Source organism: Poromitra crassiceps (assembly GCF_964638095.1).
Source record: "Poromitra crassiceps genome assembly, chromosome: 2".
In the NCBI taxonomy this organism is placed as follows: domain Eukaryota; kingdom Metazoa; phylum Chordata; class Actinopteri; order Beryciformes; family Melamphaidae; genus Poromitra; species Poromitra crassiceps.
In genome coordinates, this window is record NC_139624.1 from 72,746,106 (window position 1) to 72,772,814 (window position 26,709).

The following is a 26,709-nucleotide window of genomic DNA, read 5'->3' on the forward strand; positions in this document are numbered from 1 at the left end:
GGGAATGGGAAATGTGGGAGAGGAGAGAACAGGAAGGGGGAAGTGGGGAAGGAGCAGGGGAAGGGGGAAAGAGAAAGAGAGGGGGGGGAAGGTCAGACAAACTGACTACTCTAGACATTAACCAGAACTAACTAGGACACAGGGGATCTAGCTAATCTACAGCCTAGTCTGGCCTGTCCTATTCTGCTCTAGTCTGATCTTAGCCTGAACACTATAACAGGTCTACAGCCTATAGTTAGGCTGTAGCTAATCTATCGCCTACCTAAGCTATTCTAACCTACCGGCAGCCCTCGACCAGTGATGGTGAGCACCGATGCCCCCCACCCCGGCCCCCGCCCCCACGCACATAAGGCGTGGGAGAGAAGGCCAGGCCGGGAAACAGCGGCACCCCCTCAACCCCAGTGCACGCAAGAAAACCTTTCCACCACATGGATTGCCTCAGTGACTTGGCTGAGGAGGAACCTTGTGAGGCCGATGTACTGTAGGGGTCCAGCTATGGACTCCATCTGGGGACCCCCCTCCGGGACAGGCCGAGAGATGCTGGGCTAAACCATTTACAGAGTTTCAGATTATGGAAATAAAATTTACAAAAGAACAGAAAATTGAAAATGTAAAAAGGAGTCCAACAAAAGGAATACGAAAATGTAGTCTTTAAATGATCCTAAGATCAGGGAAGAGAGTTGAAAATGTAAAAGGTGAAATAAGATAGAGTATGGAAAAGGTGCTAAAGATTGAGATTGAACAGTGCTTTCAGGTTTAGTATTTGGGAAGGGGGCCCGAAATGATCAATGGCATTGAAGATATGTTTAAATTAATGCTAGTCGCCAGCAAAAAGGCTATCATGAAGAGATGGTTGAACAAAAGCCCACCGATTCTGTCAGACTGGCTCAATGTGATGCATAGTATCTATGTAATGGAAAAGCTAACATTTGCTCTGAGACTCAAGACAGACGCATTTGAAATGTATTGGGAGGGATGGGGTGATTTTGTCAAACCGTTTAGAACAGATTTCTGTTAAAATGAGAGACTGAAGGGTTAATGATCCACTGAATCGCTGCTGCACGTGTGTCCATCTTTTTATTTAATTTTTGTGTGTCTTTTTTTGTGTGTTGTCCTTTGGGTTCACCCTTATTTTGCTGTGACTGTGCTTATTCTTTTAATTTTGTTATTAAAAAAAAGGGAAAAGAAAAGATTGTACAATGTGAACTATTGTTGATGTTTGTCTGAAAACTGGAAAAAAAGAGAGAGAAAAAAAGAAAATGTAAAAGGTAGAGTCCAAAAAGAAATAGAAAATATAGTATACTAATATAGTATATAATACTGTCTTCCTGTAGTTTACTACAGCCCAGGTTCCACTGTCTTCCTGTAGTTTACTACAGCCCAGGTTCTACTGTCTTTCTGTAGTTTACTACAGCCCAGGTTCTACTGTCTTCATGTAGTTTACTACAGCCCAGGTTCTACTGTCTTCATGTAGTACAGAAGGCAGGCAGTGCTTTCTTTAGTAGCAATAAAAGCTTGAAATGGCAATTGAAGTCATGAGATAAAACAGCTGGCGGCTCCACTGGGGAAAACAGGGCTGTAAATATGGATGGCCATTTAGTCTGACCTTTAACTGCATGCTATAAACATCATGCATATTAAACAGAACTGTTCGAATACTTAAAAAGGGGGGGGGGGGGGGGGGGGGGGGGGCTGGGAGCCGCCCTGGAGAGATCAGAGGGCGAGAGAGGAGGCAGGGAGTGAGGAGAGGGAGAGCTCTCAACAAGATCCCAACAGTGCACATAGGAAAATGTCCAGTTACACTATAGATTGGCTGCTGAGTTACTGTGACTAAAAAGCATGCATCAAGCTTGCATCTAAATAGTCAAAAGCAAGACACAAAGTGTTTTTGGTTTTACTCCTTGTGAATAAACTTATACCCAACTAACCTTACTGGAACATATCAGAACATAGGTGACTCATTGTGTACAATGAATCGGATGTCGATGGTGCACACAGTCACATTACCTCTTTTCCCATCAACATTGTCACTGTCCACTACAGTATCTATCTATTTATCTATCTATCTATCTATCTATCTATCTATCTATCTATCTATCTATCTATCTATCTATCTATAAAATGCACGGATCAATTTTTGTCCCACTGATGATGTCATAGTGATGTCATAGAGCAAATGGCATCACTGATGATGTCATAGGCACTGATGTGGTCGTAGTGATGTCATGAGAGCATGCTCATCTTATGATATCACTGATGATGTCATAGGCACTTATGATGTGATAGGCACTGATATTGTGGTTTTTGGTTACACTCGACATCACTGATGACTGACGCAGCGGGCGAGCCTAGGAATCGAGTGCGCATAGCGTGCGAGATGCCTGGTACTGTATAATACAGCAGAAGTGACAAAAATAATATCCACCAAAAAAGCGATTGCATACCGAGTAATTGAACTTGAGTAACTCATTAGTCACCTCTGATTGTGAAATGATGCATATCGCCAATCCCAAATGTATTTGTCCATTCGCCCAAACCAAATTAAGTCATATGTTGAAAAACGGTGTGTACCTGCATGATGAACTCTCGGCGCCGGGGCATGCCCCTCTCAGACAGCAGAAGGTACTCGGGCTCCTTCTCCTTCTTGGCCTGCTGGATCTGGGCCAGACGGCTGATGGGGTTCATACCCTGTCCGTAGTCTGGTCCCGTCTGCAAGGGGAAGAGAGGAGAGACACGATCAATTCCAATTAGCACACCCATTTATATGATCACAATCGCCCAGCGTCCACAGAGCCTGACTGTGGTCAGAGTGATGTGTGCGTTCCTTGGTGTTAAGCAGCAGTGCATGCGTGAACATCGCTGGATTTAGATTAATCTGCAACAAATACACACAGGGGCACGGTGGCTCAGTGGTAGAGCTGTCGCCTCCCAGTCAGAAGGTCCTGAGATTCGATTCTCACCTGGGACACTGTCTTGAATGAATGTGGTTGTGTTCCCTCCCATATCTTCAGTGCCTACTGCCCAGGTGGGGTATCTCGTCGTAAGGGCCTTTTCTGTCTGTGTGGAGTTTGCATGTTCTCCCCCGTGCTCCCCCAGGGGGGCTCCTCCGTATATAACCCCCCCCCCCCCCCCCCCCCCCATTAAAAACATGCAGAAGATCAGATCGTCATCGTCATCTGACCAGTGACGACAACATCCGAAGTCGGTCCCCGGGAGCGCTGTACGAGAAAGCGACCACTGCTCCTGGCCTGCCCCCCGGAGGAAAGGACAAAGCCAGGATGGGTTAAATGCAGAGGACAAATTTCACCGGCCACCGTCAGCATGTGTGTGTTTGTGGCCCTCCGTGCATGTGTTGATGTGTAACCGTGTGACAATAAAGACGGGCTTGTCCGTCTGAAATCGTGTTTTTTAAGATAGCCAGGAAATGAATAGGGAATACTCTCATAGTACTTTAGTATTTTCTCATCCAAAATATGTATTTTTAAACTGCCAGTCAAACAAATCCAAACATATATTTTATATTGTGGCTATCATGCCGTGATGCTACCTGTCGTGTTGACTCATTTGTTTAGCTTAGTTTATTTGCACATATATAAAAAAACAAACAAACAAATAAACAAACAAATTAATGAACTAATTACCAAAGAAATAAAGGGAAAAATATGTGTATGTGCAGGTGAGGTAAAAAAAATAAAAAAATAAATGAGCTTATATCAGAAATCTACCGAGGTTATACTAATTCTCACTGAATTATCACTATTATTAATCACTGAAAATTCAAGTACTTACAATCATGAAAATACAATCACTGAAATGTAGTTACATAATAGTGATTAGTAAACTGGTACCACAAATATAAATAAAACAGAAAAATATCCAGGAGAATGTCAGAAATCAAAACCGTGTCAAATTACTAAAATGGTGTGAATTAATAACCGTATCATGCTAAAAAAGCAAAACCAACTATTGAGCTGGCTGTACCTTGCAGGAACAAAGATGGCTGCAGTGCATCTATAAAACGTTCTGCATTCTGTGAGCATTGTAGGGACGTAAAGCACGGCAGGTTTGAAGGCCCAGAGCCCAGTATACCTTGAGGATGGTCTTGGGGCGTTTCTTGTAGTGCGTCTTGGGTTTCTCCACAGCGGGGATGAAGGGCAGCTTCTTCAGGTCCTGCAGGATGGAGAGCGCGGCACGCTTCTTGGACAGCTTCTTGCTGTTGCCCTCGCCCTCGGCAGAAAACTCGCCCACGGAGACGCGGGTCAGGAAGCTCTTCATGTGGGGGGGTCCGCTTTCCTTCAACACCTGGGGGGGGGGGGGGGGGGGGGGGGGAACAAGTTGGAAATGAGGGATTCAAAAGGTGTATGATAGTGTATGGATCGGTGTGTGAACATGTGTGTGTAGAGCTGGGTATCGGTAACCCAGTACCAAGTGGTATCGAAACTTCTCCAGTCAAACAACGATACCTGCATTCAATCCTTTTTGTACACAGATCTAGAAAAAAACAACTATTTACTATTTATATGGTTTTGCTCAGGCGCGGACTGCATAATCGGGCACGTCGGGCAAATGCCCGGTGGCCTGGCCTGAATTTTTTTTTTCTTTTTTTTTGTGCCCCCAGTCAGGCCACTCACTGAACAGCAGGCCAGGTGCCGCCTACTGGTTTACTAGTGGTGTTATTACTTTATTCAGGGTTAAAGTGGGTGCATCTCATTGTCAAATTGGACTCGGCCCAAATTGGGCTTCAAACGGCCCAAATCTGGCTTCAAACGGCCCAAATTGGGCTTCAAAACGGCCCGTACGTCGGCCCGTATCGGCCTGGCCTGCTTGGTATCTAATGAACGGCCTGAATTATAATCCCAGTCCGCCCCTGGTTTTGCTCAGAGCCTGCAAGCGTTCCTCAATTGAATGTGATGTGTAATTGACCCACTACTGTAGCAGCTGCAACCCACAGTCTGTGGTGGTGAATGTGACCAAATTGGTATCGAATGAACTCTATTGGTATCGGTGTCACTTTAAGGGTACTAGCATTGGTTGGTAGGTATTGGAATTTTTTAAACGATACCCAAACGTATGTGTGTGCATGTGTTTAAAGGGATAGGCCACATTTTTGGGAGATTTGCCAATTTGCGATATCGTCCATATATAAACAAGATACACAATATGCCTTTACCGTCACTCTCCGTGCAGTACAGTGAGCTACAGCCGTCCAGTTAGTTAGTATCACCAATGATTTGGAGGAAACGGTACAGCCGTCAAAAAGCGTAAAAAAAAAAGCTCTATGTACATGTTGTCACTCGTGTACTCACCATGAGATGAAATATTAATCCAAAATGCTGAGAAAAGCTCTTTTTTTTTTAGGTAAATAGATATGTAGCCGGAACTACTTTCTAAACATGGCTGCAAAGGCCGCCAGGCGCAGTGATTTCACACTGCTCCTCAAACAGACAAAGACCGATCTAATAGAGTATGACTGTCTGAAGTTACTTCCTTGTATGCATGAGGCGCTGCATACAGCACATGCGCTGTGTACAGGCAAACAAGTTAGTAACTCGAGTTCATCTCTGTTTAGTTCTCGGTGTGTGGATTTACTACGAAAATGACGTTTCACGTAACTATGGATTATTATTTCATCGCGTGGTGAGTACACGGGTCACCCCATGTACAGTACATGTGAGTGTTTGTGTTGCTGTTAGAATGTGTGTTTTTGGTGACTTGAACAGCTGTACCGTTTCCTCGAATTCAGTGGTGATACTAACTAACTGGACGGCTGTAGCTCCCTGTATACTATATACTATAAACTCGGCATAACACCTGGACACTAGTGCAAGGCGGACTGCAATTACAGTCCCAAATATAGCCGCAAGCGGCGATGGGCGGGGTTCAAGCCTTGCGCAGATGACAAAGCTTCTGATTCTGACTAGGACATCCTCCTTGATATATCTGACAAGTTTCGCGATCATTGGACAAACAGGTGTGGAGTTACAGCCTTTTTTATGTTAAGCCACGCCCATTTCTGGCGTTTATGGCGCCCCCTTTTGGTCGAATTGCACAAAATTTGACACACATGGTCTAGGATGGTCTCCGAAGACCTCCTGCAAGTTTCGTGAAGATTCCTTAATCGGTCATGAAGTTATGACAATTTAGCTGTGAGGCCACGCCCTCTCTCAACTTTAACGATCAATATCTCTGAAACTAAAGGAGATTTTCAAAAATGCAAAAAGCACGGTTGTAGAGCTTGCTCCAAAGATGCTTCCTGGCGATGCTGGTGCAAATCGGTCCAACGGTCTAGGAGGAGATGCAAAAAATGTGTTTTCCAAACTTTTCCAAATATCTCAAAAATTTTCCAGACGGACATTGAGGGTCCTTATGGCAAACTTGTAGAGCAGGTTCACCTGAACATCTGGAAAAAAAAAGTTTGAAAATCGGACCAACGGCGTGGAAGTTATGGCCTTTAACGTAAAACCGTCGATTATAGCGCCACCTTCAGGCCGATTCGAAAAATCTTTCTTGAGCAGCTACCTGCCAACAATATCTGTCATTGGGCCAAATCTCAGGTCTCTACCATTTACCAACTCACGGGAATTTGCGTTGAGGCAGATGGAAAACAACAACAACGACAACAAGAATAATAAACCGGCAGAAAAACAATAGGGTTTCAGCCCCTTCAGGGCTTGAACCCCTAATTACAGTCCTTCCCTGCCTTAAGGCATGCGGCGCGCAAACAGGTGCGCAAGGGCAAATAGGGGATATCACCTGTGCCAAGATAGGGCGTGTGTGCACGCGTGCAGGCATACTGAACGCCTCTGTGCACCCACGTGCATGTGTGCATGTGTGCAGGCATACTGAACGCCTCTGTGCACCCACGTGCATGTGTGCAGGCATACTGAACGCCTCTGTGCACCTACGTGCATGTGTGCAGGCATACTGAACGCCTCTGTGCACCCACGTGCATGTGTGCATGTGTGCAGGCATACTGAACGCCTCTGTGCACCCACGTGCATGTGTGCATGTGTGCAGGCATACTGAACACCTCTGTGCACCCACGTGCATGTGTGCATGTGTGCAGGCATACTGAACGCCTCTGTGCACCCACGTGCATGTGTGCAGGCATACTGAACGCCTCTGTGCACCCACGTGCATGTGTGCATGTGTGCAGGCATACTGAACACCTCTGTGCACCCACGTGCATGTGTGCATGTGTGCAGGCATACTGAACACCTCTGTGCACCCACGTGCATGTGTGCATGTGTGCAGGCATACTGAACACCTCTGTGCACCCACGTGCATGTGTGCAGGCATACTGAACACCTCTGTGCACCCACGTGCATGTGTGCATGTGTGCAGGCATACTGAACACCTCTGTGCACCCACGTGCATGTGTGCATGTGTGCAGGCATACTGATGGCCCAATGGTTAGAGAAGCGAGCTTGTGAACGGAAGGTCGTCGGTTCAATCCCCGGGACCGGCAGGATAAATCTGGGTGGGGAAAGTGAAAAGGCAGCGCTTGCCCCTCCCTCATTACCACCACTGAGGTGCCCTTGAGCAAGGCCCTTAACCCCAACTGCTCCAGTGGAGCTGACCAGTGGCCAGCAGATCAGACTGTGGTTGTACTGGTCAGCTTCCACGTATGAATGTGTGTGTGAATGTGAACAGGGCACTCCTGAAAAAGAGAGCATTGCTCTCAGTGAGACTCCCCCTGTATAAATAAAGGTAAAAAAAAAGAAAAAGAAAAAAAAAATGCCTCTGTGCACCCACGTGCATGTGTGCATGTGTGCAGGCATACTGAACACATCTGTGCACCCACGTGCATGTGTGCATGTGTGCAGGCATACTGAACACATCTGTGCACCCACGTGCATGTGTGCATGTGTGCAGGCATACTGAACACCTCTGTGCACCCACGTGCATGTGTGCATGTGTGCAGGCATACTGAACGCCTCTGTGCACCCACGTGCATGTGTGCATGTGTGCAGGCATACTGAACGCCTCTGTGCACCCACGTGCATGTGTGCAGGCATACTAGATAGATAGATAGATTTATTGTCACTCCATGGTACAAGTATCACGTGTGAAATTCTGCTTGGTTCGCTCTCAGAGTCGGAGAGCAAAACCGTGTCGCCATTGAACAGCGCCAGCATTGGACAATGCATTTAAATGAAATACACTCAGATAATTCACATTATTACTAATTTGAGAAGTAATAAAGGCACACTTCAATATTATACAATACATATACATTTGTTGTAATATGTACAGGATTACCAGCAAACACCACAACGCAAAATGCTGCCATACATAGGCGCCACTTTGGTCGTGGGAGGTGAAGGGGGGGGGGGGGCGAAAGCGGGGGGATGTTGCTGAAGGCGGGGGGTGGGGGGGGGTTGGGTTTGGGGGAGTGCGTGCGTGTCCATGTATGTGTGCTATGAGTCCTTGGAGGGTCCATGTGTGTGTGTGTGTGTAAGTCTGGAGCTTCCCTCGGCTGATAACACAGCGGTTGCTGAACGCCTCTGTGCACCCACGTGCATGTGTGCAGGCATACTGAACGCCTCTGTGCACCCACGTGCATGTGTGCAGGCATACTGAACACCTCTGTGCACCCACGTGCATGTGTGCAGGCATACTGAACGCCTCTGTGCACCCACGTGCATGTGCGCATGTGTGCAGGCATACTGTACACCTCTGTGCACCCACGTGCATGTGTGCATGTGTGCAGGCATACTGTACACCTCTGTGCACCCACGTGCATGTGTGCATGTGTGCAGGCATACTGAACACCTCTGTGCATCCACGTGCATGTGTGCAGGCATACTGAACACCTCTGTGCATCCACGTGCATGTGTGCAGGCATACTGAACACCTCTGTGCATCCACGTGCATGTGTGCATGTGTGCAGGCATACTGAACACCTCTGTGCACCCACGTGCATGTGTGCAGGCATACTGAACACCTCTGTGCACCCATGTGCATGTGTGCGAGTGGACTCTGTGTCTCACTGCACAAAATGTGTGTGAGGGAGTGTGCGCGGCAAGCAGCAGCACCAGGTGGTCCACAACATCTGCTCTCGATGGTCACAGTGTTACCCACCCACATGCGTGTGTGAAATTCATATACAACACACACACACACACACACACACACACACACACACACACACACACACACACACACACACACACACACACACACACACACACACACACACACACACACACACACACACAGGAAGAGGGAACATGTTCCTAGATGACAGTCTCTAGTGATGAGGGCTCAGTTTCCTTTCTGTAGCCTCTGGTCACCTGGGAGACCTAAAACAAACACCGGCTGGCGTTAGGTCATGCTTCTGCAATCACATCCACTTCCTGTGAAGTACGAGAACACTGTGTGTGTGTGTGTGTGTGTGTGTGTGTGTGTGTCTGTTGGTGTGTGTGTGTGTGTTGGTGTAGCAGGTGGGGTCCTCCCCAACCTTATTCGGGGAGACGCACTAGAGGAAGAATTAGGTTTCACACACTTACTGAGTCCAGCGCTACATGTCCAGCTGATGCGTAGGCCTATTCAGTTCACTGTCTGTCTGTCTGTCTGTCTGTCTGTCTGTCTGTCTCTCCCTCACTCGCCCTCTAGCTGTGGCTGTGAGCGAGTGTGTCAAGACATAATCTCGGAATTTCACTCTCTCTCTTTATTTCAACTCCATTTGCAGTGCAGACGGTGCAAATGATAGCAATCAGCTGCGATCTAGAAACTGTCCCGTCTGAACCCGGCGACCGATGAAACCGATGAAACTGATAAGCGTAACCTTGAGCATTCCTCAAATACTTCACACAACATGGCGGCCCTAATACAAGACCTCGGGCAGAACAAAGACCGTGCGCGACCACACACAGACACTGAAACATGGATTCACGCAATTACACACATCCTTTGTTTTTCCTTTTCCGCACACGGCTACAATGTTGCTGAAAAATTAACTTTGTGCAAATTCTTTTCACCAACCATCAACTGCTCTTCAATTAACGAGCTCAAATGAAAATGCATGAACTAATCTGCTGCATAGAAACTAAACAAAGGAAACTAAACATGGCCATAAATTAGGGCTGCCACAAACAATTATTTTGATAGTCGACTAGTCACCGATTATTTTAACGATTAGTCGACTAATCGGATCATATCGCACAATTACTCAATCGCTCTGATTTAGCTATCATCAGCTTCTAAATTTAGCTTCAAGTTGTTTTAAGCATGTGCCAAATAAAAATAAAGACAATTAATGATGATAATTCACTCAAAAATAATATTTTCATGAACTTTAAAGTTTAGAGCATGTAGCAGCATATTTATTTCTGGCATCAATGCAAAATAAAATTAGGGCACTACTACGTGGCATGGAAATGGAACCAAAAACTATTCACTGCAACCAAAATATCAACAAAAATAAATTGTTTCAGTCTTCTCAGGCATCAAACACATTTTTAAATGTCGTAAGTAGAGTGCAAACTGCGGGGGATAAAATGAGGTTTCCAGTATTCCCGTCAGCAACACATGAGCTTAACGTTGCTATGAGATGACAACGTTACAGCAGGCTTTTTACGTTAATATCGTTAGCCAATAGCTAACGTTAGCAGCTAACGTTGCGGTTGCCAGTGAGCTAACAAGCTAATTAGCCTTCATCTGCATTCGCCACAACGTGCTTCCTTTTGAGATGCTCGCGCATCATACTCGTGCTGCCATGATAAGCGAGTTCAGCTTATTTAGCAGATTTTGCACTTCACATTATTGTGAGTGAAATGCTCCCACACTTTGGACGTAGTATGAGGACGGCTAGACATTTTTTCTGTGGAGAAGCACTGGGAGCTGCTTGTTGTTTTTCCGGTCACGGTGATGTCACGTTTTCCCCGGATGATGGGTACTGCGCATGTGCATCAAAGATAGGACGGAGACGCCTGGATGCCAAGCCAGCCAGTGAGGCCATCGCAGGCTAGCCTGGTAAACCGCCCGTCACGTGAACTCACATTTCATTTGGTTCTCCATGACGGTCTGGACCCGCACATGCAGTTAAGATGATTGGTCGAGCCATGCCGGGCCGACGAATCAGCGGCAGCCGTAGGCGGGCTCAGGCGGTGGGTACATGGTCTTTGTAGTTCTTTTCACTCGTCAACATGGCTGCCGCCGCGGAAGTGACAGGCAGTCTGAATGAAATTGAATGTAACGTTCCCAATTCTATGTATTAAATTCTAAAAAACGACCCTCAACATTTGGGAAGGCTAAGCCACACAACTAGTTCGTTATAATCTAACTAAATGCTTCGAAGGTGACTTTATGACCGTGAGGACTCAATCAATGAATACCACAGAGATCATCCACAGGCACCTTCGGCGATCTGATTGGTTGAAGTTAACACCCACCAGCGGTGATAGACAGATGGGTCATCCAATCACCTGCCAAGTAGCTTGGAAAAAGTGCCCGCCTCCGTCAGCGGGTCTGGTTACTTCATTCCCAGATTGACTGGTTTAGTGAAACCTATGTGGAGCTATACCGTCCATCTGGCAGCGTCAGGTTAATCGCAGGCAGCAGCTTCGCGGAAACAAAACAAAAGTTTTTTTCTTTTTTTCAGCTCAAAAAAAAACATGCGATTACGTCGACTACCAAATTCGTCGGCAACGATTTAAATCGTCAACGTAGTCGCGACTAGTCGACTAATCGTGGCAGCCTTACCATGAATAGATAAAACTGCAGTAAACCTTGATTTGAACTTTCTCTTTATCCTGTCACTACGCATGTCACTCCTGGCACAGGGTGGAGAGATTCTGCAGTAGTGTGTAATGTAAGGTGAGTAGAAGAAATAAGGTTATTTACAGTCAAATTGAATTTCAACTCCCATTCAAAAATGATGAGGGTTCACACCTTTTCTGAGCGTGTTCACCTGCATCAAACTGCTACTGTATGTCACTACATCGCAGTCTTGTTGACATGGCTGACACTGGGACCCTGGGGCCGGATGTTCTCAAGATAGACCTTAAGAAATCACATCGGAGGGAATTTTAGGGAAGTTCTTAAGAAGGCTCTTAAGCGCAATTCCTCATTATTTCCTTAGTAAGAGTCAGATTTCTTAAGAATGTCTTTAAATAGGGCCTGAATTAATCCTGGTTATTGTTCAACTTTAGGCTGGCTAGGGAGGCAACACAAAGTGCTTGCATCTACAAAACAATTGGGGGGGGAAAGCTACTTAGGGTAATGATTTAAACATTGGTTGCTGTTGGTAACTATATAATTTTCTAGCTCATTTTAACAGACATGAGACAGAGGCCTACTTGACCTACACCAAATAAAGCTTTACAATAAGTGTTAATATTAATGTTATGTGTAGGGCAACCTATGAATACAGTGTTTGAATGCTTTGTTTATTCATTTACTTTCCCCTCGCTCTCTCTCTCTCTCTGGTCATGCACAGCCAACGTGAGGTGTAGCTTCGTGAGACGGTCTCTAGTTTGCTGGCTGGGCGGGGTCCTTCGGGCCAACACTGTGCTTAACACAAAAAACTCATGTCACAGTAAAATGATTGATTGACTGCTGACATCTCAGGCACTCGTTTTGAGTGTCTCTTCTGAGAAGCTGTTTGTTATGTCGAAAAGGCATTCCACCTGGAGAGGAGGAGATAACATTGTGTTTTGTCTTTCCGGTACATAGAAGGTTTTGTTTTGACTTATTGTAAAGATCAGGGTCTTATTTTGTCTGTCTTTGTCAAACATCCGATGGAATTGTAGCAGCCACCAGTCATCGGAGGGGGGCTGGAGTTGGGTATAATTGGACTGCAATGTTTATGTTCGTGGCACAAACCTTTGATTTGTGACGCTCTGTACAGAGGGAAGCTGATGATGGAATAAACAAATCCTTATTCATTTTAAAACGAGCAACTCATTCTTTGATGGATCAACAAGGCATTTCAAATGAATTGCCACCACTCTAACTCCACCCGACCACCGGCACGTGCCGCTGCGACAACCAAACGCACCTTGCCTTCTAACTCCACACCACCACCGGCACGTGCCACGGCGACAACCAAACGCACCTTGCCTTCAAACGCCCAGCTGGCAGCAGCCACCGCGGAGCTTGTGTTGTAAAGTGACTAAGAAGAAAGTAACGTACACATTCTTTCGTCAGTTCAACACAAGTACAAGTGTTCAACTGACTCAACTCGTTTGTTTCTATGAAGTAGCAGCAGTGGCGGATACACAGCTCACCTTGATGAGCTTGCTCAGAGAATATTGTAGTTGGAAACCGGGACAATTTGATAGTGAGTGTTGAAAACCCTCAGAGAGATATCTGTCAGGAGGACTGAGAGATATCTGTCAGGAGGACTGAGATATATCTGTCAGGAGGACAGAGATATCTGTCAGGAGGACTGAGATATATCTGTCAGGAGGACTGAGAGATATCTGTCAGGAGGACTGAGATATATCTGTCAGGAGGACAGAGATATCTGTCAGGAGGACTGAGAGATATCTGTCAGGAGGACTGAGAGATATCTGTCAGGAGGACAGAGAGATATCTGTCAGGAGGACTGAGAGATATCTGTCAGGAGGACTGAGAGATATCTGTCAGGAGGACTGGGGACGAGAGATATCTGTCAGGAGGACTGGGGACGGCCATCCTGAAATCGGGACTGTCCCAGTCAAACTGGGACGTCTGGTCACCCTATCATCCATTTGGCTGTTGTGTGTTGCCTGCTGTGTCTCACAGCGCTGCTGTCTTGATATTCAAGCCGCTACACAGCGTCGTCACAGCCGAGAATGCACAACGTTACCGGAGTTTTTCTTTAGTTTGAGGAGATATCTCTTAAGAGGGTTTTGTGAATCCGGCACCTTGTTTGTTATCAATGTACCTGTTAGTTAGTCAGCAGCAGTTCTGTGCAATGAATTCAAGCTCCTGTGAGGATTTCTCTCGCAGAAGAGACAGCACTAGCCTCGCAAGCCAACAGCCAAGCTCCCTGCCCTCCCAGGGGATCCCCCTGCCCTCCCAGGGGATCCCCTCTGGTCTCGCTTATCACAAGCCAGAGGAAATGAAACATGGCATGTACATGACAACATCCCACGGGACTGGATGCATCCCCCTTCTGAACTGTCTCGCTCTGTGGCTTTCTGTGGCTTTGTGATGATATTGTACAGCGCTGGCCACTGGTCGGTTGCTTTGAGAAAGAGAGTAAATAGGAACTATTATTAACAGATCACTAGGCTGCGTGTAGAAGTGGGCGGCATTTTGGTTCTAACCAGCAGCCTGTGGTCTCGGATGGTGTGGGGAATAATGGGGAGGTACCTCTCTTCAGCTCTCCAGCTGTCCTCAATTGTGCAGCTGCTTCTCTTTCTCCTTCTCAGTCACTCACTTAATCACACACTCACTCCTTCTCTCTCTCCTTGTCCATCACATGCTGTCTTAACATGTGTGACTGAGATGGCTTAGCTAAAGTGCTGGAGGTAGATCAGAACGTAACCAAGCAATAAACACTATTCCACCAGAGAACGGATTTGCATAAGGGATCATTTCGACACACAAATACTAGGCTTGGGCCGACATTCAATAATATTGATTAATGCAATATTTTGTGATTATTGTGATGGTATTGAATATCGCTATATTATTAGTAGTTTACGCAATTTAGAGGAAATAATATAAAATACCAACATAGAACAACAACACTAAAAATAGTCATCATCATCTCACTACTATAATAAGGCAGAGGGGGCGCGCGGGGCGCCACACCACCGCGCGGCACTTGAAATGAGCACGCTGTGAAGCGTGCAATATTTCTAGTAATATTAATAAACTTGTTAGTAGTGTCTGTGCTCTTTGGCTATCAGGATTAGTGTTGAATTTCCAGCACTTGCAACAACTTGCTGGTGAAACACCAAACAATCTACTGCTCGCAAATGCAAGTACAAAGGAGAACAGTCTACACACCATGGCTAGCCTGGCTCCAGACCTTCGAAACCACGCCCACTCCACAGTTGTGAATTTGGCTCTTATTGGTCTGGAATCGCCATGTGCAAACGCCTTTTCTCCAGTTGAAAATCCAATGACGGATGCTGATTGGCTAACACAGTCATGCACAACAGAAACAGCTGTGGCCAAAGCTAACGTGTCCAATAATGTGGATTCTAGTCACAGGTTGATGTTGCCGCACAGACCGGTTTATGTGACGGACATGTAACTTCCTGGTCAGGTCAGACGTAAAGTAAAGAGTAAAGCCCGTTACTGATATTCTGCTCTCCGTCTCGTCATTATGTGATCTTAGACGAGGCATAAAGATTACACAACATAACGTAGCTAGCTAATGCTAGCTAGCTTCTCCCCTTTAAGCAGCCGACTTTGGCCGACTTTGTACGAACGTCTTATTAGTTACTGCAGTGTACGATAAGACTTAGGTTAAAACGACAAGTACAAAGTCGGCCGACTTTAGCTGCTTAACGTGGAGAAGCTGGCTAGCATTAGCTAGCTACGTTAGCTTGTGCTTGTGACTAGCAAGACTGCTGCGGCTGCCCTGCCGATTGGTTAGGGAAGGCCGAAGCCCGCCCCCTCATAGAAATGCTCTGTAGTGAGCGCAATCTCAGACGAAGAGGCAATGAGTTTATGAATTGACGAGGCATTTTGAATATCAGGCTACCCCATGGCTAAACACTATTCACAAAGAAATCATTATAACCCACTTCCTTATTGGGATTGAAGAATTAATTTGAGGGGGAGAGAAGTAAACAAATCTCCTGCAGAGAGATGCATATTGAGTAGGGTTGGGTATCGTTTCATATTTTTCGCTAAAACGATACTTCTAAAATGGTACCGGTGCCTAAACGGTGCCTGAAACGGTACTAAAAAAAAAAAGTTAAAGCATATTTAAACATATTTTTTATTTAAAGAGGCTTTCAAACAATAATTTGATGTGTTATTATGCCCTAGAATGTTAGTGAAGGTGCGTGCAGCGCCCGTTTTGGAGCACCGGAGGGCGGATATTTCACTCAGCAGCTCGGGCATCGCACCTACATGAGGCACCTAAATCTGGGTTGCAATTCGGTAGCGGTAGTATTCGTTGTAAAAGCACCGGTACCATATTGGTACCGGGTTTCGGTACCCATCCTAATATTGAGTTATACACACTGCAACTCACTCTATCTAGATTTGCAGTTACCCTTGTTTATTTACACAATGGAGATTTGCAAATCCGTTTTTTGCACATATTTATCATTGAAACAATCGTGGCCTCATCATTGCGTGTGACGGGACACGTGGCCGAGTGACGCAAACATCCTGGGGCCTTGTGAGGTGACAGATTGGGAACTTATAAGGACAGCGTGTCTTTAAAAGCCTTGTCCGTACTCTGTCTCCCCTCTCCTGTCCTTCTGAAAGTACTTAGAGCATTACAGTCTGCGGAGTTGAGTGATGAGGTGAGCTTTGGACAGCCTGTGCAGGCTCATACGGAGCTGTCTGAATTGATAGTGAGTCCGCCATAAACGATAGCACGGTAACCGATGACAGACAACGAGCGTTTGCACAGGCACCGATAGGATTCACTTGTGTGCTCTCTGCAATCTAAAGTGAACACGTGCAGTTTACGCATAGAAGAAATCAAACGCACGGGTATATCGCACATCTCGTATTTTACAACAAAGATTGTGAGAGAAAGTGTGTTGCTTGTGCACACATGTCACACACTTCTTGGCCCGGGATGGCGGCAGACAAGCCGCAGTCAGTCTCCTGGCAGACGACACGAGATCTGCAGCACACCGATGGGATTTCAGCACCTCCTTTCAATTACACGCACGTACATACGCACGCACGCATGCACGCACGCACGCACACACACACAAACAAACACACAAACACGCCCGTCTCGGAGCCTGACGACAAGGATCAGGTTGTACACAGGAAACACTTGGTAATTCAATGTTGATTTTTTTTCAATCCCTTTCTCTTCTTGTCTCTTCATCTCTTCTTCTTTTTTTCTAATCCCCCTATCGTCCCCGTGAGGCCTTCTCTCCGGCTTCTCAGGGGGACATTAATACCCTGAGCGGGTCCGAGGATCCGTGCACGCGAGACCTCAGGTACTCTGGAAGCAGGAGCGGCTATGTGGGAGCAGGGTGGGACAATGGCAGGGACTGGGTGAGAGAGGGAGAAGAAAGGGCTCTTTTGTGACGAGTGGTGGATGGACAAGCCCCGAGGGAAGTCGGTTCTTGTAAAAAGATGGGTGGTTCTTGGCCCGGACGCTCTTCTCTAGTGTCCTCGGTGGAAATCCAACACACGAGCTGTGATTTATAGATTGGTCCCTCTTTGATGCTGACATCTGTTTGATATTGCCTGACGGGGGGATTGAATCAGCCAACTGGCTCTCGGGGTGGCGACGACCCTCCTCGTCGCAAGAGGGAAGGGAAAGCAGACACTCGCTGCACTGACTCATGGGTAACTTCATGCCCTGGTGAGGGGCAGGGCTGAGATTGTGTGTGTGTGTGTGTGTGTGTCTGGTGGGGGAGTTCCTGCTGTGAGGGCAGGGCTGAGATGATGTGTGTGTGTGTGTGTGTGTGTGTGGGGGGGGGGGGGGTGATGTGTGTGTGTGTGTGTGTGTGTGTGTGTGTGGGTGATGTGTGTGTGTGTGTGTGTGTGTGTGTGTGTGTGTGTGTGTGTGTGCGTATCTGTGTGTGTGTTTGAAAGCCGTGCTGGCTCGCTGGCCCGACTACTTCCTCAAAATCTGGCCGAATCACACGCGAGGCAGAGCGCAGCAGATCGCGCGCGCACTCCGCACTGAGACCGAACAGTATAGAAATCAAAGTTTTACCACATGGGTCAAGAAATGTGGTCTTGACACGGCTCGGTGTAGCCTACCTACTTACAGAGGCTTGGTGTAGCCTACCTACTTATAGTGTGTATAGAGGAGAACAGAGGCTCGGTGTAGCCTACCTACTTATAGTGTGTATAGAGGAGAACAGAGGCTCGGTGTAGCCTACCTACTTATAGTGTGTATAGAGGAGAACAGAGGCTTGGTGTAGCCTACCTACTTATAGTGTGTATAGAGGAGAACAGAGGCTTGGTGTAGCCTACCTACTTATAGTGTGTATAGAGGAGAACAGAGGCTTGGTGTAACCTACCTACTTATAGTGTGTATAGAGGAGAACAGAGGCTTGGTGTAACCTACCTACTTATAGTGTGTATAGAGGAGAACAGAGGCTTGGTGTAGCCTACCTACTTATAGTGTGTATAGAGGAGAACAGAGGCTTGGTGTAGCCTACCTACTTATAGTGTGTATAGAGGAGAACAGAGGCTTGGTGTAGCCTACCTACTTATAGTGTGTATAGAGGAGAACAGAGGCTCGGTGTAGCCTACCTACTTATAGTGTGTATAGAGGAGAACAGAGGCTCGGTGTAGCCTACCTACTTATAGTGTGTATAGAGGAGAACAGAGGCTCGGTGTAGCCTACCTACTTATAGTGTGTATAGAGGAGAACAGAGGCTCGGTGTAAGCTACCTACTTATAGTGTGTATAGAGGAGAACAGAGGCTCGGTGTAGCCTACCTACTTCATTTCATTTCTCTCCCGGTCTCTCCAGCTCTGCTGAGAGCCCATCATACAGAAAGTGCAGGTGGAGCGGGCTCGCTCAGAGACTCAGTATGACTATGTTTTATGAATGTAAAATAAATCAAAAATAGCCCACCAACAGATACAAAAACATGAGCATATGTGTTTAATGTACAGACTTTTGAAACACGCATGTAAAGAAACACGATGTGTCTCCCTGGAGGTGAGGACCATGATTGGATCCGCATCCTGACGTCAGGATGCTTGGAGCCATATAAGCACGGCCCAATTCAAATCCCGCCTCAAGAGAAATGGCAAACAGGGAAATGGTAATATTTCAGGATTTGGGTTGAAACTAGTCTCAAACTTTTTGAGGCATAGAAATGAGTCACATAAACCCCTAAATTACATAGTTAGAAGGTTTTTTTGTGGATTTGGGTTTCCAGGGTCTTTAAAGGAGAATTTCGGTTTTTTTGAACCTGGACCCATCTCCTGGCATTAACTCATTCACCGCCAGTTTAGGACTGCCAATATTTAGCACAGGCCAAAGATTTTCATAATTGTTGGTCATCTTTCAAGACCCACAGTAAATTATCTATTAGCACCAGAGTGATTTGCAATACCTCAAAATGAAGATGTACGTCTCTGGGTTCACCAGGAAAAAAAAAGTGAGCTTTTAGCATGTTCTGTACTCTACTTATAGCCATTTATATACACCCTGTTTTCCCCCAAAAGTTCTCCCTGAGAAAATAAACAGGAGAAAAGGCAATTTTTGTAAAAGGGCACAATCTCAGGAAGAACTCACTCTCAATTCTTTTATTTTGAACTGTATTGACATCAGACATGTAAATATTATTCGTTAGGACACAAATGACAAAAAAAAAATATATATATATATATATATATACACATGAAGTGCTTTTTTTTTACATTCAACAATACAGTTTACTCGGTGTGAGTGTGCAGACAGACAGACAGACAGACAGACAGACAGACAGACAGACAGACACACCGACAGACAGACAGACAGACAGACAGACAGACAGACAGACAGACACACACACACACACACACACACACACACACACACGATCCCCGATCCCCCTTTTAGATTTCTAACCCCACATAGGATAAGCAATAACCACGCCCTGTGGCGCTGGGATTGGCCAGGAGCAACACTGGAGGGCACGCAGCCCAGCGATTTCATGAACTGAATAGCTCTTGAGAAAGGACAGCGGGCTGCTGTGAATGCCGCTTCTGCCTTGTGCCTTGCTGTTGTGTGTTTATTTTGCACCCGTCCTCGTCCATGTCTCCCTGTCATATCGTCCCTGCTATCTGATCGTTCCCGTTTTCCCCTCGGCTATTCAACACGTCCTCACCGCCCTCGCAAACTGATCGATCATTTCCTCATTCCTCCGATGATCAAACACATCTCTTGATTACTTTCTCCCGGCTGGCACAGAGGAAGGCGACTCCAGCTCGTGCAGCGCGCCGAGGCGCGTTTCAATGGCGTTTCTCCTGTCTGCACAAGGAAGCGTTACCAGTTTTCTGCTTTTCCTCTTGCTCAATTTCAAAACAACAGCTGCGGTATGTGTTTGTTCACGTGTTGTCTTAGATGCTAGGGACCTGATACCATGTGACAGGCTGGGGAAGTGTTTAAACTACGCCCTGCAGTAATAAAAACAAAAACACGTCAAACACGTCATTGGCGGGGAGGGCTATTTCTGATAACACGTCAAAGACGTCATTGGCGGTGAATGAGTTAATTATGATTTGGCCACTCACCAGGCGATCTCCGCGGCGTTTCTGGCCGTCCTAGCGTTGTTTTGAGATGAATAGCGTCCAAGTCAGTTGTAAAATCAAAAACCTTCGTTATTTCGAATCCCACATAGGTTATGCCAAACCCCACATAGGTTGCGCTAAAACCACCCCCGCAAAGCGTCCTCCTGTACTTGGCCAGTCGGCAGGAAAGTATCGCGGGACTTCACGAGACTTGGTGACCGAGATCACGTTTGAGGTAATTTGATCCCTGTGTGACTCCAGGAAACAGCCTTTGGCAAAATATCACTGTGGTGGTTCTTGAGGGATCAGATTATGACGATATTTGGCGAAAACGGGAATAAAAATAGCTATTTAGATGCAGGAAAGACAGGCTCACACTTGGCCCCAAGTCAGCTCCATTTTACAACTGACTTGGACGCTATTCATCTCAAAACAACGCTAGGACGGCCAGAAACGCCGCGGAGATCGCCTGGTGAGTGGCCAAATCATAATTAATGCCAGGAGATGGGTCCAGGTTAAAAAAAAACGAAATTCTCCTTTAACTCATTCATGGCCAAAGACGTCTTTAACGTCTTATCAGGAATGTGCCTCCACGCCAAAGACGTGTTTGACGTGTTTTTGTTTTTATTAGTGCAGCGCGTAGTTGAAAGACCTCCCCAGCCTGTGACATGGTATCAGGTCCCTGGCCTCAAAGACAAGCCGACAACACGTGAACAAACAACTACCGCAGCTGGAGGAGGAGGAAAAACAGAAAACGGAGAAACGCTTCCTTGTGCAGAGAGGAGAAACGCCATTGAAACGCCCCTCGGCGCGCTGCATGAGCTGGTCGCCTTGCTGCAGGGCGGAGCGAACATGGATGAGTTGTTCGCGGTAGTCAAACCCGTGACCAACATGATCGATCCTGGTCCCGGACCCCGTTCCTGTGTGCCAGCCCGAAAGAGACGAGACGGAGTCACACGCAGCGGGTCGGTCATGGAGGGGCGAAGCAGAAGGAGTCCAGGCAGTGAGAGGGAATGATAAATCCAACGGGAGAAAGTAATCCAGAGATGTGTTGATCAGCGGAGGAATGAGGAAATGATCGATCAGTTTGACGGGTAATCCAGAGGGTGGTGAGGACGTGTTGAATAGCCGAGGGGAAAACGGGAACGATCAAACAGCAGGGAGGATAGGACAGGGAGACATGGACGAGGACGGGTGGACCAGAACAAAACAAAATAAACACACGAACAGCTAACAATAACGAAAAGTAAGGACGCGGGCAGAAGCGGCAGTCACAGCAGCAGACGCCAGCAGTACTCAGACCCGGAAACAACGTAACGAAGATAAAAGGGGGATCGTGTGTGTGTGTGTGTGTGTGTGTGTGTGTGTCTGTCTGTCTGTCTGTCTGTCTGTCTGTCTGTCTGTCTGTGTGTCTGTCTGTCTGTCTGTCTGCACACTCACTCACACTGAGTAAACTGTATTGTTGAATGTAAAAAAAGCACTTCATGTATATATATATATATATTTTTTTTTTTTTTGTCATTTGTGTCATAACGAATAATATTTACATGTCTGATGTCAATACAGTTCAAAATAAAAGAATTGAGAGCGAGTTCTGCCTGAGATTGTGTCCTTTACAAAAATGGCCTTTTCTCCTGTTTCTCTTCTCAGAGAGACCTTTTTGGTGAAAACAGGGTGTATATAAATGGCGATAAGTAGAGTACAGAACATGCTAAAAGCTCACTTTTTTCCCCTGGTGAACCCAGAGACGTACATCTTCATTTTGAGGTATTGCAAATCACTTTGGTGCTAATAGATAATTTACTGTGGGTCTTGAAAGATGACCAACAATTATGAAAATCTTTGGCCTGAGCTAAATATTGGCAGTCCTAAACTGGCCATGAATGAGTTAAGAATGTGGTTTGAGTTTGAGGGTGATTGGGGAGGAAAGCGTGTTATTTCCTCTCAGCGCATCAGAGGAGGACACAGTAGAAGGGATGTGACACGACGTGGCAGATCAGGGGATGTGAACACACTTTGGCTGATGGGTTGTATGTATCGGCCCAGACGGGCGAGCGCAGATCCAGAGAGACACGTTGTGTAATTCTCACTCTGGCGCTGGCCACAGGCGAGCGTAGTGGCACTGAGACCATATCGCATGCAAGGAGGTGATTGGGGATTTTTAAGTGAGTCTGCAAGGGGGCCATCAGTGGTAAGAGGGGGAGAGAGAAGTGTGCTATATGCCAGGAGAAGGAGAAGGAGGAGGAGATGTCTGGACGACTGCCTTGGTGCAGCCTGGCCTTTTACACTGCTCTGTTGGACATGGCCTGGGAAAATAAATATAGTGTGACAAGACATGTGGAGGTGGAGGACAATGCTGAAGACGCATCAAGATCCTCACACGCGTCTTCTGAGTAGAAGGTACGTGGAAAGAGATAGAGAGACAGATAAATGGTAACAAAAGAGAGAGAGAGAGAGAGAGAGAGAGAGAGAGATAGAGAGAGATTTACTCCTCATCATCAGGCAGCAATAATGAACAGCCAGTGTCCAGATTGACAGAGCGGAGACAGGAGAGAGACAGTTACAGGAATGCAGTTGCAGCCTGTGTTTAAAACCACCGCTCGGCGCTCAACGCTTCCAATTTGGACGGAGTGAAAAATGAAAGCCACATAATAATAATAATGGCTGACAGTGACACACAGACATGACAGATAATGAATCACATCATCAATCCAGATTTAGCTGTGGCTCCGCTCTGAAATCATTAGTTGTTGCTTCCAGGAAGAGGATAGCAGCAATGTCATGCTCTGATGAGCACATGTGCATCAAATAGAGACGCGGGTGGGAACGTAAGAGGGAGGGTCGGACAGCTTTCCACATCATTTCTCCAATGTTGTGTAAACTCCTATTAGCAAGCAAAGTCAACAGAGTGGGAAGAGACTCCCTCCCTCCCTTCCTTCCCATCTTCCTCTCACCCGTCCCCCAACACCCCCCCTTCATCTCCCTGGCTCAAACACACCACCACCCTCTCTGTGATTTACCCCAACACCCCCCCTTCATCTCCCTGGCTCAAACACACAACCACCCTCTCTGTGATTTACCCCAACACCCCCCCCCCCTTCATCTCCCTGGCTCAAACACACCACCACCCTCTCTGTGATTTACCCCAACACCCCGCCCCCCCTTCATGTCCCTGGCTCAAACACACCACCACCCTCTCTGTGATTTACCCCAACACACCCCCACGCTTCATGTCCCTGGCTCAAACACACAACCACCCTCTCTGTGATTTACCCCAACACCCCCCCTTCATCTCCCTGGCTCAAACACACCACCACCCTCTCTGTGATTTACCCCAACACCCCCCCTTCATCTCCCTGGCACAAACACACCACCACCCTCTCTGTGATTTACCCCAACACCCCCCCCCCCTTCATCTCCCTGGCTGAAACACACCACCACCCTCTCTGTGATTTACCCCAACACCCCCCCTTCATCTCCCTGGCTCAAACACACCACCACCCTCTCTGTGATTTACCCCAACACGCCCCCCCCTTCATGTCCCTGGTCCAAACACACCACCACCCTCTCTGTGATTTACCCCAACACCCCCCCCCTTCCTCTCCCTGGCTCAAACACACCACCACCCTCTCTGTGATTTACCCCAACACCCCCCCTCATCTCCCTGGCACAAACACACCACGACCCTCTCTGTGATTTACCCCAACACCCCCCCTTCATCTCCCTGGCTCAAACACACCACCACCCTCTCTGTGATTTACCCCAACACCCCCCCTTCATCTCCCTGGCACAAACACACCACCACCCTCTCTGTGATTTACCCCAACACCCCCCCCCCCTTCATCTCCCTGGCTGAAACACACCACCACCCTCTCTGTGATTTACCCCAACACCCCCCCTTCATCTCCCTGGCTCAAACACACCACCACCCTCTCTGTGATTTACCCCAACACGCCCCCCCCTTCATGTCCCTGGTCCAAACACACCACCACCCTCTCTGTGATTTACCCCAACACCCCCCCCCCTTCCTCTCCCTGGCTCAAACACACCACCACCCTCTCTGTGATTTACCCCAACACCCCCCCTCATCTCCCTGGCACAAACACACCACGACCCTCTCTGTGATTTACCCCAACACCCCCCCTTCATCTCCCTGGCACAAACACACCACCACCCTCTCTGTGATTTACCCCAACACCCCCCCCCCCCCTTCATCTCCCTGGCTCAAACACACCACCACCCTCTCTGTGATTTACCCCAACAACCCCCCTTCATCTCCCTGGCACAAACACACCACCACCCTCTCTGTGATTTACCCCAACACCCCCCCCCCCCTTCATCTCCCTGGCTCAAACACACCACCACCCTCTCTGTGATTTACCCCAACAACCCCCCTTCATCTCCCTGGCTCAAACACACCACCACCCTCTCTGTGATTTACCCCAACACCCCCCCTTCATCTCCCTGGCTCAAACACACAACCACCCTCTCTGTGATTTACCCCAACACACCCCCCCCCTTCATGTCCCTGGCTCAAACACACCACCGCCCTCTCTGTGATTTACCCCAACACCCCCCCCTTCATCTCCCTGGCTCAAACACACCACCACCCTCTCTGTGATTTACCCCAACACCCCCCCTTCATCTCCCTGGCTCAAACACACAACCACCCTCTCTGTGATTTACCCCAACAACCCCCCTTCATCTCCCTGGCTCAAACACACAACCACCCTCTCTGTGATTTACCCCAACACACCCCCCCCCTTCATGTCCCTGGCTCAAACACACCACCACCCTCTCTGTGATTTACCCCAACACACCCCCCCCCTTCATGTCCCTGGCTCAAACACACCACCGCCCTCTCTGTGATTTACCCCAACACCCCCCCCTCTTCATCCCCCTGGCCCAAACACACCACCACCCTCTCTGTGATTTACCCCGACCCCCCCCCCCCCCCCCCTTCCCCCCATCTCCCTGGCTCAAACACACCACCACCCTCTCTGTGATTTGTGGGTGTGATGGAAGGAGAGATGGGAAGGGAGGGGTTGTATGGAGGAAGGGAGGGGGCACACAGAGTAAACTGAGCCTCCCCTTGTTTTTGGCACCTTGCAGAGTGCAGGAGGAGGAGGAGGAGGAGAAGCAGGGGGCGATCAGGGAGAGAGAGCTGGATGAGTCAGCTCAGATATGGTGAAAGCCAAGGAGAGCGAGTGGACCCACAGGGTCATGTGAGGATACGCTGCACTGCACACTTCATCCACTTAGAAAAGATGGAGGTGGCAGCAGCCTAATGGTGCGACTCCCTGGGAAAACTACAGATGAGGTTCCCTTGAGCAGTGCAGTGAACCTCCCACTAAAGCCACTGGAGCTTATCAGCAAGGGTGTAGTGCTAAATACAGAGATGGGTAAACTATCCTAGTCACCTTGTTCCCCCTCATTGATTGATAAAGTTGATGTGAAAATAGGGGAATAAACTCTGTGCCTCATTTCAAAGAGATGGGGAAACTTTCGTTTACCCCCCTCACTACGCCCCTGCTTATCAGTGGCCAACAGTGGAAGATTGCAGTCGTTCCTGGTTACCAACCCTCTACTGCCCAACAACTTCTCTCCAATGCAGCTGTTGTATTATCTTTTATAGTCTTTTACTGTTTCCTACTGCTTATTTCAGGGCTATGCAATTATTTTTCCTGGGGGGGGGGCCACATGAGAACCCCAGATTGTTGCCGGGGGCAAAAAAAAGTATTGTCATGCCGTAACCTCTAGTTTCATCACTAGATTAATTTATAGGAAACATTCTGTGCACTTTTTCTTCAGTATTTATTATATTTAACATCATTCAAAACAGCCAATTTAGGTAATCTCCTTCGATGTGTCTAGCTTCATAAGTAAAATGGTGTGGTTTGTCTTGGACCTCCAGGCCAGGCAGAACCATCATAAGGGCCCAGCTCTGGCTTATTTGCTTCTTATTTGTTGCTTACTTACATAACGCTTATACTTGCCTTTTTTATTTATTTATTTATGACTTTTCCTGCTGCAGTGATTTATGACTTTTGTTGCTACAATGACCCAATGTCCCAAATATGATTAATAGAGTGTCATACTTTCTTAAAAACACAAAAGGCCAATGTTGACGTTGCTTTGTGCTTTCAACTGTGCTGCATTTGGCCAGCCAAATGGACGCATGCCTTATTAATTGAGTCACCTGCATCAGTTGTGCATTATGTCCAGAAACAACAACAGAGAATGTCCAAAGCATATTGATGATGACCGCACTGAAACTTCCCAACCGCAAATTATTATTTTTTATCTCATCGACCCAAGTGATGTCACAGATGGGAAAATGAAGTAAAACTGGGTAAAAAAAAACATGTGACCAATGCAGTTC

The 26,709-nt window shown here is 47.2% G+C and overlaps 1 protein-coding gene across 2 annotated transcripts in view; it reads right to left on the reverse strand.

Annotated features, from left to right (window-relative positions):
• stau2 (staufen double-stranded RNA binding protein 2) overlaps window positions 1-26,709 on the reverse strand; it is a 260,599-nt gene that overhangs the window by 139,951 nt on the left and 93,939 nt on the right. For both annotated transcript variants that reach the window (XM_083631974.1, XM_083631973.1), the window contains exons 8-9: window positions 4,090-4,302; window positions 2,572-2,709 (exon numbers count right to left, since the gene is read on the reverse strand). In XM_083631974.1, coding sequence (XP_083488100.1) covers window positions 2,572-2,709; window positions 4,090-4,302 — 351 coding nt within the window. The remainder of the gene's footprint in view (window positions 1-2,571; window positions 2,710-4,089; window positions 4,303-26,709) is intronic.